At 42.6% G+C, this 13,798-nt stretch overlaps 1 protein-coding gene across 6 annotated transcripts in view; it reads left to right on the forward strand.

Annotated features, from left to right (window-relative positions):
* The window catches only part of LOC137436479 (uncharacterized), a 175,056-nt gene that overhangs the window by 153,201 nt on the left and 8,057 nt on the right, over positions 1-13,798 (forward strand). For 5 of the 6 annotated variants that reach the window (XM_078786464.1, XM_068130307.2, XM_068130305.2 and 2 more), the window contains 2 exons: positions 117-167; positions 9,829-9,931. In XM_078786464.1, coding sequence (XP_078642590.1) covers positions 117-167; positions 9,829-9,931 — 154 coding nt within the window. The remainder of the gene's footprint in view (positions 1-116; positions 168-9,828; positions 9,932-13,798) is intronic. The other variant, XM_068130308.2, reaches the window with a different exon arrangement.

Genomic DNA, 13,798 nt, shown 5'->3' on the forward strand with positions numbered 1-13,798 from the left:
TTTTGTATTTGTGACTTTTTTCCAGCCTTGGTGCATTTGTTCTTAAATGTCTGACATGACAATAGGGTCATCATTAAGCACCAACAAAGACATGACCGCTTGGTTTTTGCCATCAGGCTTTCTTGAGCTTCACCTACCAGAAATTTGGCAGCCAGAACAAGGGAAAAGTATGTTGTTTTTTTATTTTTTTAAATAAAAATCACAGTCCAAATGTTTTTGAAATATTATTCAAGTTTTTTTTATCCAAGTTCCATGAGTATCCATCTCAGTGGCATCATTGTGATTGACACAGGGTTGTGAATTATTAATGAAAATGTGTTTTTTGTGTAATTCATTGAGGTGTAATATCATGTGATCCTCCTAAATTAAAAATTGAATGTGTGAACATGTGTGAATTGCATGTGTGAACTTCTTGTTTAAAATGGACATTTAATATTACATTTGTCAGAATAATAAGAACTGTACCATAAAGTTTTATTTGAATGTAATTTAAGACCATTCTGAAGTGAAAATTCTAGAACATGTTATGAAAAGCTACTTTCAATGAAATGCATGTGCTTATGTTGATCTCGCTGTTTGTGTCATGAAGTGGCTTTTTACTTGCAACTGAAATACATTGACACTTAATTTCACCCATAATAAGATTTTTACTTGGCTTCGTAGGTGGAATGGGGACTGGCTTTCAAAAGGGGGAAGTTAGCAAAGTTGTTAAAAACCTTGTGATGTTTCAATGTTTGATAAGTTGTTGATATTCAGCTGGGAATGTAATGCAGCGGATCACTGAAATTTTACCAATCTTTGAAGTGCCAATCTCTTGAATGCTTTTGCATGCTTTTGCATAACTGGAGATTGTAGATGTCCATCTGCATATTGCAGGCAAGATACATTTCCATAGATGTCTGCGTTTTTGGAATGGCTTAGTCATTTCTGAGATTCACGTAAGTTGGGAGTGGGGAGCAGGGGTCGGCATAGGACATGGGACTTTTTGTCTTGCGGAAAATTCATCGAATAACCTGGGCGTGTCAAACAGCCAGGCCAAGGCCTGATTTGTGTTGACCATAAACCATATGGTCTTGCATCAGTTAGAATTTTAGATGATTTTCATTTGGCTCTTTGGGTTAGGGGTCATTGGCAGCAGGTAGGAATAAAACCCTGATTACACCTATCTATCTTTAGTAGAATGGAGAACTTGTCTGGACTGTGAAGGCTAGTATCGTTCTGCATAAGCGGACAGGTTGAACACTGAATTAAATCAACAGTACATTTATCTAGGTATGCTAACCGCTCTGGGAAGCAATGAAAAGCTTACCTTTCAGGCATTAACCCTTTGTTGGAGCAAAAGAGGGGTATCTGTTCTTGGCCCTCCAAAGATGCACCTGATAGCATCATGACATGAAGGATCTAAATACAAATGCAAGTGCAGATGCAAAATAAACACAAGTAGTTAATATAGATTCAGGTGCATGTGTGCAAAACGACGATGGGTTTGGGTGCATATCCAAAAGACCCCCAAAAATGTGTAATAAGGTGTTTTCTCTGACTTGGGGAGGGAGAAAAGTGGTTGAGCTGAAAAAATATGATGGCTAAACAAGAGTCGAAAGAAGTTACCTCTGTTAAAACGCAAAATAAAACAAGAAAGAGCAATCAGAGATTGCAGACCCTCACCAGGATGTGTTTTAGTGGTTTTTAAGGCTTTTGTGTTGAAGCAAATATGGCGGCCGAACCATGTGCCCGATGACGTCATCATTATTTCTTTTCTACACCAATTTATCATAGATGATGCTCAAGAAATTTCATCTTGATCGGATGAAGTTTTGTATATGTCAAATTGTGACGTCATAATGGAGGCACCTATGAAGTCATTAACATGTTATTCCCCACGGAGAGTTCTTTACAATGAGCCATGTCTCAATTTTTTTCTATGCAGCGCTTTCAGCGATAGTGGTGCCAACTTTTTTGTTTTTTCCAAGATGGCGCACAAACCACGTGACCTATGACGTCATAATTATCATTAACAAATTTTTTCAGGAGCTGCACCTATGGTGAAAATTTCCTGTCAATCGGACCAACGGTTGCAGAATAAATCATATTTATTCTGTGAGGACAAACAGACAAACAGACAAACAGACAGACAGAAACAAACAAACTGACTCAAATGCAATACCCTCTGGTGTGGGTAACTTGGCTTGTATCTTGGTCACTTCTTTTTTTTAACCTGCGATGTGTCACATGTCTACAAGAGCTCTTCATGGTGGTGGTTGTTGTTGGGTGTCTATTTTTGAAATGTGCACCCATTGGTCCAGACAGCTGCACAGACCCTCACCCACATTTGTCACTTGACCACTCACCATGGCTATGACACCCAGACAAAACAAGAAGAAAAAGACATAAAATGTCATAGCTCCCGCCATGGTTTTAGTAATTTTGCTGTGTGGAGTTAAAGGCTGTCAGTTCGCTATCTTTGGTCGGATGACGAAACAAAATCTTCTGCATATGTATACCCATGTATTGTCTTTGTGCCAAGTTAAAATAAAATCGGTCCATGCATGTCCGAGAAATGGATGGGGACGCATTTAAGTAACAAAATGGCTGCCAGCTGGCCATCTTGGACCTGTTCTCAAAAAAAAAAATGATGTGCATAATGATCACCACCCATCATTCATTATCTGTGTGCCAAATTTGAACAAGGTCGGTAAATGCATGTCCGAGAAATGGTTGAGGACGACGTCAATATTGGGGTTCTTTACAACTAAAATGTCCGCCAGTCTCCCAGTCGTCAGCCATCTTTGATCAGATCGCAAAATAAAGTGAGATGCATGTGTATGCCCTCATGTACTGTGCTTGTGCCAAGCTTGAACAAAATTGGAACATGCATGTCCGAGAAATTGTTGGAGACACCTTTAAGTAACAAAATGGCCACCAGTCGGCCATCTTGGATCTGATCTCGAAAATAAATGACGTGCATATATAAGCCATAATTCATTTTCTGTGTGCAAAGTTTGAACAACACCGGCAAATGCATGTCCGAGATATGGTTGCGGACGGACAGACAGACAGACGGACGGACGAGACCAAATCCATAAGCCTCCGTTTCGGACTAAGTCCAACGTGGGCTAATAATTGGGCCACCATGTTGGTTTTCTGGTGGGCCTAAGACACCAGTCCTGTCGGCCTCTGCTGATTATATACTGCCCGGGTTTGTTGCGTCAGATTTCCATTGGCTTTGTTTGGGTTGAGTACTCACGATGAGGGACCCTAAAACAATCTAAATGTTTCTCACGATGTCGAATAACAATTATTAGTAAGGTTTAATCATACCATCAGCACATACGGTATGCGCCTCCCCTCCCTCGAGCCGTTCCTGTGGTAATTTTGTGTTTTAAACATCATCCGAGGGTTAACGAGGATTAATGGGGGTAAGATAAATCATGGGTAAGGATGGAGAATGATACTTGGTGGAGGTGCACTACCTGCTTTAAAGCTCTGAACGGAAGAGTGGAAAAGAACGGCCACTGGAAAGCTGTTCCATAGACAGGATAAGTGAACAAAGGAGTTGAGGTGTGCAGTCAGCTAGGATTTTGAAAATTTAACCGGGAGAGGGTTACTGAAAGAAAGCTGGCATCCTGGAGTTGCTGGGGATGGTAGGAGGATTAAAAGCGCAAGAGGGAGCAATATCGGAGAATCGGTGGTAGGAAACAAGTGACCACCGATCTGCCTGTGATGTGAAAGCAACAGACCTTTTGCTCTTGCCTCGTCATGGGAGATTCCAATAATGTGAGCTATCGATTTCATAAATCTAGGAGAGGTAGATGTGATGCAGGGGCACCAGCCCATAGGGGAGAGCTGTATTCCATTGAGCTAGAAACAAAGGCCTTATGGACTGTGAGTAACTGAGTTTCCAAGGAAACACTTGGTTCGATGGAGAATGCTCAGTCTGCGGCTGGCTTTGGAGGTCAGCTTTGCAATGTAGTTAGTGGGATGGATTGGGTACACAAGATTTAGAGGCACACACGGCGTTTAGACATTGTGCCTTATCTCTGGCTGACTCTGCAGTAACGCTGTTCGAGGTGAGGGAGTGGATGGAGGGGGAGTACACACCAGACCAGACGCACTTGAGAAGTGCCACCATGACTTGGAGGAAGGAGATTGAGACTGGATGGACAGTTCATCAGCCATGAGGTTTGGAAGATGTTTTTTTCCTGGCATGCTTAAGGAGTGACGTACACTAGTTGCAAGAATTATGGAATGAATGAAAGTTGCCCTCAGGTTAACTTTCCATGTTGAGAAAGCAAGCTGCTCAACCTCAACCACTTCTCCACTGGATTCATTGTACCAGGGCCTAGGCCCTAGGATAGCCAAGGGGGTTGAATTTGGGGGGGTTAAAATCATGAGAGATGGTGGGCTTTTGTAAAAGTATTCCCAAACAGAATCAATATCAGGAGCTGTGGAGATGCTGGTCCAATCGTTTTAAGAGAGGGCAGATTGCAATCCCTGCCAGTTAGCCTGTGTGAACAGCCATATTGCACGTCATTGAGGTTGTACCCTTAAAATAACCAGCTTTGACAAGAGAGTGATCAGGAGAGCTAAGAGGTGCAGAAGAGGAAGAGGAGAGATTGGATGGAAAGTTGGTCATGACTAGGTCTAAGAGGGAGAATGTCCCAGTTGTAGAAATATGGGTTGGGAAGTCTACACTCTACAGGTTGGGTCAAACCCACGGAGTCACAGAAGGCTTTTGCTGTTGCTGAATGACAGCTGGCCAGGTGACAGTCTTTGCACACAGAAAAATCGACACACCTGCAGATGAGAAACAGAGTTGGGGATGGTTACACTCCTTATTATAGGAAATGCAGGTGTGTATGGAGTCTTCATCATTGGGTGGATGGTATACGGCACAGGAAAGAATATTAGGTGGTTGTGGAGAGTTATACATAGCCAGAGGTGTTTCAAAGGGTTTTGGAGGGGTTAGTGTGGGCAATGAGCAATAGCGTTATTGATATACATAGTAACACTACTTCTGGAGCTGCCTGTCAATGCGAAACAGATTAGGCAAGGAGAAGAACCATCTTTAGAGGCCATTTTTCCCCGCAGAGCAGGGGTTGGCCTATTTTCTGGCACCGTGGTCCCCTTTTTTGAAGCAATGTTTTATGGCCGGATGCCCTTCCTGCCGCCAACCCTGTTAGTCACCTTTTGCAACACACAGGGAATTACCAGTGAACTGGTACTCAATTTGCCGACCTCGGAAGGATGACAGGCTGAGTCAACCCCCCTGGTGTTAATTCAGCGATCGACCGGGATTCAAACCCAGGATCCCAAGCCGGCACCCTAACCACGAAGCCAACACCGGGCTCAGATTAGGCGAGGAGGGACCGAGGAATCTGAAACATCTTGAGATAAATATTTATATTAATCACACAATGTGCAGAGCTGCAATAGTAAACTGAACAGAAAGATGAGAAAAATAATAACAGACCTTGAATATTGGTGAATCACACTGTGAAGGAGCCATTTTTGCATGGGGTTGGGTGCACAGTAGGACGCATGTGGTGTACAGACAAGGAAGAGTTAAGTCGTGAGCTGGCATTTTTCTACAAAATGGGTATATCTTGTAGATTCCCAATTCTGTCCCACAAAGACAGACATCACAACCTGGTTAAGAAGATGTGTTATTGAAAGTATGAAGGAAAGTAGGGCTGTAAGATTTGGGCAATGGCACACTCGGTGCAGACTTGTGAGTACGCAAAATTGGAAACTGAAATTGGTGTGGATAAGAAGGAAGAAGAGGTCACAGTGAGAGTGGTTTCTTAAGAAGAGGCAGGGGTGTTACATATTTATGAAGAAGAGAAATGGGAGAATTTTTTTAATTTTCATTCAGAAGTTTTTAATCAAAGAAAAAATTGATATCAAGTTGTATTAATGAAGAGTTGGATAAAGAATAATAATGAAAGTAATAATATACACAATGAGATTGCAAGTTTTAACTTGGACAAAAAAAAATTTCTTGAGAATATTTGAGACGAGGAGGTGGAAGTGTAATTGTGTAAAAATGTGTAAAGTGTGTAAAAGCACAAAAATACCACCCCAAAGATAAAAGAGAGATTGCATCATAGACTTGAGGCTGAGGTGCTATGCAGCTGAGGCCTGAAGCTTTGACTGCCAATCACAAAAAATCGACAATCAAGGGGACAAGGATTAGACATGGAAATTGATACAAAAAAAAAACACAATTGACAATCAAATGGAAAACCAAATAACGACTGCATTGGAGTCATCAGGAGGAACCAGAATAAGTCAAGAGCATAGTTGGAGTCGTCAGAAGGAACCACAAGAAGTAAAGAGCAATGATGGAGTTATCAGAAGGAACCAGAATAAGTAAAGAGCAAAGATGGAGTCGTCAGAAGGAACCACAAGAAGTAAAGAGCAAAGATGGAGTCATCAGGAGGAACCAGAATAAGTCAAGAGCATAGTTGGAGTCGTCAGAAGGAACCACAAGAAGTAAAGAGCAAAGATGGAGTTATCAGAAGGAACCAGAATAAGCAAAGATGGAGTCGTCAGAAGGAACCAGAAGAAGTAAAGAGCAAAGATGGAGTCATCAGAAGGAACCAGAATAAGTAAAGAGCATAGATGGAGTCGTCAGAAGGAATCACAAGAAGTAAAGAGCAAAGATGGAGTTATCAGAAGGAAACAGAATAAGTAAAGAGCATAGATGGAGTCGTCAGAAGGAACCACAAGAGGTAAAGAGCAAAGATGGAGTCATCAGAAGGAACCAGAATAAGTAAAGAGCAAAGATGGAGTCGTCAGAAGGAACCACAAGAGTTAAAGAGCAAAGATGGAGTCATCAGAAGGAAACAGAAGAAGTAAAGAGCAAAGATGGAGTTATCAGAAGGAAACAGAGGTAAAGAGCAAAGACGGAGTCATCAGGAGGAGCCTGGATAGGATTTGGGTTTCAGCCACTATTCCACAACCTTCAAACCCATTCAAGCACAGCCAAGTGACCTCACAGAAAACTTCCTGCAAGAATAAACTTCTTAGAAATGTGAAAAAGCAGAAAGAACAAAGATCTCGGTAAGAACCCCGATAGATAGATTTCAGCAGTTACTCCCCAGGCTCAAATGCAGCAACAGGTACTAGCTTACCAGCGGCCTATCAGCAGGGAAGCAGAGTCCACACCGCATCAGGATATGATACAACACTGAAACAAAGAGATGAAACAACAAGGGAAGACAGGACAGATGCAATGCAAAATTTAGTTGTTGGCAAAGTTTTTTAAGATACAGGCAAAACCATTTCCACACCAAAATGTCACCCCAGAAGTCCCTTGAGAATGACGTCTCTTGAGAATGACGTCTCCCTATATTTTTGTCTTTAATGTCGGAAGAATCTGAGAGAATTATTTCCATTAGTTATTTGATATAATTATGAGATATTTGATATAATGATGATCAATGACAGATTGAGTACCAGCTTGCTGGGATGAATGTGCCGGTGTGTGCCCTGGCTTAGAATAGGTACATCGCATCCCTGCGCATTGTAAGAGGCGACTAAGGGTTGGCGTCAGGAAGGGCATCCGGCCATAAAAACATTGCCCCAAACAGGGAACCATGATTATCATGGGGCGCTCAAGGCTAACCCCCGCTCTAGTGGGGGAAAATGGCCTTAAAACGATCATTCATATAATGATAAGTTTTTGTGACGTCACAGTTCTGAAGAAGTCACATACAACCCAAAATAATTTTTTGCATGATGCTGTTTGAGTCACAATGGGGCTTTTGATGGAACTTGCAGCTTTTAATGAAATTAGAAAAGGAGACTTTCGTATGAGGAAGTGCGAATGAAATGAGCTTGATTCATCTTTTCAATGAATACTTGAATACTATTCAGGTTCGTCCTGAATAAGCATTGAGGTGCGTGTGCCTGCAGGCTCCAGGTGTGGCAACACAAATGACCTAAAAACAAAACAGGAGTTGTGCTGTGGTGGTTGAAACTGACGAAAGAGTTTTATTTCTCAAAATGACGAAATTGCTTCAGAAAAAAATTCGAATTGTCATTTTGTTGTATTGTTTGAATTTTGTTTTCTTGTTTTTGTTATCATCCTAAAATATGCAATTTGGTGTCTGTCTGTCTGTTTGTCTGACGCTATTTGACTGCGATACATTCAGTTGTTGCTTATCCAATCTCAACCAAACTTGAAAGGAGGACCAAGGGTCACACAACGAAGGTTGTAGCGAATCGTTTTGCCCCCTTCCTCCCTCAGGGAGCTTTCTCTGCCAAGGGGGGATTTAATCGCCAATGTGGATGCGTATTGAGGTGTATAATCCGTGTCAAGATAGCTTTATCGTGGCGTTTATCCAAGCATGCTTCTTATAACAAAACTAATGATACTAGCATTGTTATTACAAAGCAATCTATATAATAATAGCGTAAGGACTCGACTTTGTTATCCCTTTTATGCTGCACCCAGTGACCCGATGCCCACGGCACTAATGGATTTACGATCTACGAACCGCACTCTTTGTTTATCACGTACAGCCATACTCGAAAAATCTGAATTAGCCGACGTTGGGGCCCAAAAGCATCCGATTAACTGCCGATACGACGCCATCTTACGACGCCATCTTATTGGCGTCTGCTGGGTGAAGGCGAAGCAAGCCGTCCGCTGATTGGACAGTCGAAGGCGACAGCAAGCCGTCCACTGAGTGGACAATCCCAGAGTGGTGCTATGCCGATTCCTATTACGAATCCATTCATTTTTCAAAAGTATATCGTAGCGTTGTCATTTAAGTAGATTGCAATAAATACGTTGTTCATATACGCACTCTTCATTCTCATCTTTCTTCCTAACTCTTACTCGGACAAGCAAATCCCCTATGCCATCCATAATGGTACACACTATCCATACACCACATCCTCCCTTCCGTGGATGTTCCACGGGTTTCGGCTAGTATTAATACTAATAATAGCACACCTTCGGCCATTCCTTATCGACGGTTTTGAATGGAGTGTTTGCTCGAATGATTAAACCACTTGGTGAGCACTCTACAAGAAACTTGGTAAATGAACACCCACTCCTCCCTCACCCCAACTCCGCTCCCCAATCTTCTTGAGGCCCGACCATAGATCTACTGTAATCTATATATCCCAGAAAGGAAGGACCCTTCACTGCCGCTCCCGTAGGGAGCTGGTGAACTAGTCTGTTGAAATTTGACTCGGTGATGTCATGGCTAGAGCGTCTGCTCCAAGTCAGAGAGGTTGAGGGTTTGAACCCCATCCGAGTCGTACCACAGACTTTTAAAATGGTACATGCTGATTCCTTGTTTGATGTTCAGCATTAAAAAAGGCACGGACAAACGACCACATGTTGGCAACCATTGTGCAGACTATGGTTGGCCACATGGCCTCCTCCTACTTTGAATTTCCTTGTTGGGGAATTAATAATGAAACGAATAATGCACTGTGTACTGCACGTTTCATTTTCTCTTCTCCTTTCATATCCCCACCTCTTTGTTTTATATTTTATAACTTGTTTGTTTTCCACACAAAATGTGACAAAAAGTTTTAGTTTATCATCTTTTGAGCTTTCCTATGTTGGACAGAGCAGTGTGACATTCAATAAAAACCCAAAGACTATGGCACATTCTGGCTGAGAGATGACACCACCAATGTTTTACTCTTTGTGCTTGGTGGAACCTTGTTGCATGTTGAATGAGGGCACATTTATTGTTTAAATGTTGTAGCATTTGTTATGTGAACCAAATGTCTTTTTTTCCATCCAATTTGTCATTCCACCTTCTTTTTTTTTCTTTTTTTTTTTCAAACCACTTGTCTTTATAGCGGGAGAGTCCATCTGCAGAGATGGTGATGATGGATCGAATGTTTATCCAGGAGGAGAAAGCTGAGCTTATCAACGACAAGCGACTCGCCTTGGAAAATCCGGGTATGTAATTGTAATGCGCGTGTGCTATAATGTTGTGGCTAGCAGATCAAAAATCACTGAGGGATCACAAACGATCTGTTTAGTTGGCCTCGCATCCTCCCTGTTGGCCATGCCAAAACAAAATATGAAACCTAAGGATAATCCTCCCATTACCGAGCTTAAGTAATCAATTGGCTTAAGTCAACCAACTTTTTGTTGATTTCATCCTTCGACTACACAGGCAATTGATCACTGCCTTTGACACCAATACAATTTTTTTATTGTGGACCCTCGGCATCAAAACGCCACACATATCGAACAAAGAGTTTATAATGAAGCACCTCACCACCATTGGAGCATTTGAATTCCAGCAGATGTGGCAATAAATGGGAATTGTTGCTTCCAGCTTGCCGGCTCAATGACAGAAGATGCCATTTTCATTTTTCCTGTCTTCATGTTTAGAATCCCTTGCAGGCCCGTTTTAAACCCTTTACTAGTCTATTAAATAACCAAGGAATGAAAAGCAAAGAAAGGAAACAAATGTGAGAAGCAGATGTCTGCCTGCTGATAGCTCATTGAGAACAGGATTAATTGTTTTGGCTTGAAATACAAGGTTAAACAGGCAAATGAGTGAAAGTGGTTTAAACAAATACATACAATCAAGCAGAGAAGCATCGCAACACTGACCTTTAATAGAGTAACATAAAATGCATTCTAAAACAGATGCCGACCATTACAAAACATTCGTAATCATGACTGACATAGATCTTCGTCTCAAAAAAAAAAAACCACCTTTAGAGGCCATTTTTCCCCGCAAGCGGGGGTTGGCCTTTTTCGGGAACTGTGGTTGTTGTTGTTTTTCGGTCCCCTTTTTGAAGCAATGTTTTACGGCCGGATGCCCTTCCTGACGCCAACCCTTTTTGCCGCCTTTAACGACAAGCAGGGAATTACCAGTGAACTGGTACTCAATTTGCCGACCTCGGAAGGATGACAGGCTGAGTCAACCCCCTGGCGTTAATTCAGCAATTGACCGGGATTCGAACCCAGGATCCTAGGATCCTTAGCCGGCACCCTAGCCACTAGCCCAACACCAGGGATCTTCGTCTCAGATGTACGAAAATCCTGCTTAATGTAGTCATGTGTATTTTGATGCTGGAAAAGATAGAAATTGATATATGAATGCTTGCAACTTAATAATCACTGCAATCGATGTACAAAGCATTTACTTCTGAAATTTGCAGCCAATTCCTTCCAGAAGCCGAGAAACGAATTTTCAGTGCCTGTGTTAAAATTGCATACAGGGGAACTGTTCCATATAAAGGGAGGGGCACTTCATGCTTCCCTTGATATACACAAAGTACAGTAATTGGGTTGTAAACTATTTAAAATATTAACTGATGTTCCATTTTTATTTATTGATATCTAAACGGTGAAACTGTAGCACCTATACAGTTTAAAAATGCATCCCTTCCTTCTGGGTCTACCTTGCTTTTCTTTTTTTGAAACCACCTCGATATTTTCCTGCTTCAGAGATTGGTAGCTCTGCTGTACGTCTTGTATTTTTACACTCCTTTGACATATTTTCAACCCCATAATATATGGATTATGATTCGACCATAGCAAACACAACAACAACAGGCATTTTAAGGCCATTTTCCCTGCTAGCGGGGGTTAGCCTTGCGGTCCCCATGACAATCTTCTCCATTTTGCCCTATTTTCTACATCTCCCCTTGTTAACCCCCTTGTCCGCATTTCTTCTTCCACCACCTTCAGCCAAGTCTTTCTCAGTCTTCCCCGTCCTCTACTTCCTTCTGCATTCATTTCCATCACTCTTCTCAACCAGTCACTTTCGTCCTTCCTCAACACATGACCAAACCATCTCAACCTGTTTCTCTTCACAGCATCCATCACAGGCTCTATTCCCATCATCTTTCGCAATTCATCATTTGTCTTGCTCTCTCTCAACGATACTCCGCACATCCACCGAACCATTCGCATTTCCACCCTTGCCAGCCTTCGTTGCTGCTCTACGTTCATTACCCATGTCTCGCTCCCATAAATCAAAACACTTCTCACACATGCAGCATACACCTTTCCCTTCAGCTTCAACGACACTCCCCTCCTCGTCAGAACGCCACTCAGTTTGCGAAACTTCTTCCATGCACATCTCACTCCAGCAACCGTTGCCGAATCTGATCCACCTTCTCCATTCAGCATGTCTGCTAAGTAGCAAAATGTTTCACACCTTCGAGCTTCACCCCGTCTCCAAGATCCAACTCAACATTTCCTCCATCTGCTGCTCCCTCTGTGCACACCTTGCACTTGAATGTAGCTGCCACACTGGTTAATGACCCTCTCAGACCACTACATTTTTGATGAACCCACTCAGCGCACATTGTACATTGAATGGAGTTCACTCCGACACCCTTCCTGCACACAGCACACGGCCACTTCCTAGTTCTTTCCACCTCACCACATGCTTTACCACTTGCCATCACCTTCGTCTTTCCGATATTCACCTTCAGACATTTTGTCTCTATACATTCTTTCCACTTGTTCATGTTCTCCTTCAGTCCATCCATACTTTCTGCAATCAACACCAGATCATCTGCATACAACAACTCCCACAGTAAACCCTCCTTTACATTCCGAGCCAGCACCTCCATCACAGCTACCAAATAGTAGTGGACTTAGTACCGACCCCTGATGCACTCCCACCTTCACCTCAAACTCACCACTGTTCCCGTCCTTCGTCCTTACAGCTGTGCGCGCGCTCTCGTACATTGCCATCACTACTCTGATCAACCATTCCTCCACTCCTAACTTCCTCAATGCCCATGTTACTACTTCACGTGGAACCCTATCGAATGCTTTCTCCAGATCAACAAACCCAAGAGACGATAACTTCCTCTTCTCCATGTACTTCTCCTGCAACTGTCTTACAATAAAAAGAGCGTGTCGTTCCTCCTCCTGGCATAAATCCAAACTGCATTTCGTCAATCTTCACTTTCTTCCTTATCCTCCTCTCCAACACCCTTTCCAATACCTTCATTCCATGCTCCAATAACTTTATCGCTCAATATGAGCCACAGTCCAGAGGGTCACATTTCTCCTTGTATGGAGGGACGAGGGTACTCAGTTCCCAATCCACTGGAATGCGGCCTTTCACCACCAGATTACAGATCTCTGTCATTCTCTTCACACCCCAACTTCCCGCTGCCTTCAACATATCTCGCACAACTCCCGTCGGCCCTCCCGCTTTTCTACTCTTCATTGCTCTTATCGCTTCCTCAACTTCCTTCTCAGTTATCTTCTCTGCTGGTCCTAAAACTGGTTACGATCAATGTTGCCATCCCATTCATTCTCTGCATTCAACAGCATTTCCAACAACAGATTCGACCATAGCAGATCTCCACAAATTTGGTAGACAGGTTATGTGTATAAAATAAAATAAAACCACCTTTAGAGGCCATTTTTCCCCGCAAAGTGGGGGTTGGCCTTTTTCGGGGACCGTGGTTGTTGTTGTTTTTTGGTCCCCTTTTTGAAGCAATGTTTTACGGCCGGATGCCCTTCCTGCCGCCAACCCTTTTTGTCGCCTTTTACGACAAGCAGGGAATTACCAGTGAACTGGTACTCAATTAGCCGACCTCGGAAGGATGACAGGCTGAGTCAACCCCCCTGGCGTTAATTCAGCGATCGACCGGGATTCGAACCCAGGATCCTAGGATCCTAAGCTGGCACCCTAGCCGCTGACGAGGACTAATCAATTCAATTTTGGTGAAGATCCGGACACAATAAGTTTTTTTAATTTCTTAAGTGTTTCTTCATGATTAAGAGATGGGGCCAAAAATGATATGAATGAATGAATGATCGTTTTAAGGCCATTTT

The sequence above is a fragment of the Myxine glutinosa genome, chromosome 11 (genome assembly GCF_964187855.1).
Source record: "Myxine glutinosa chromosome 11, kmMyxGlut1.1, whole genome shotgun sequence".
NCBI lineage: Eukaryota > Metazoa > Chordata > Myxini > Myxiniformes > Myxinidae > Myxine > Myxine glutinosa.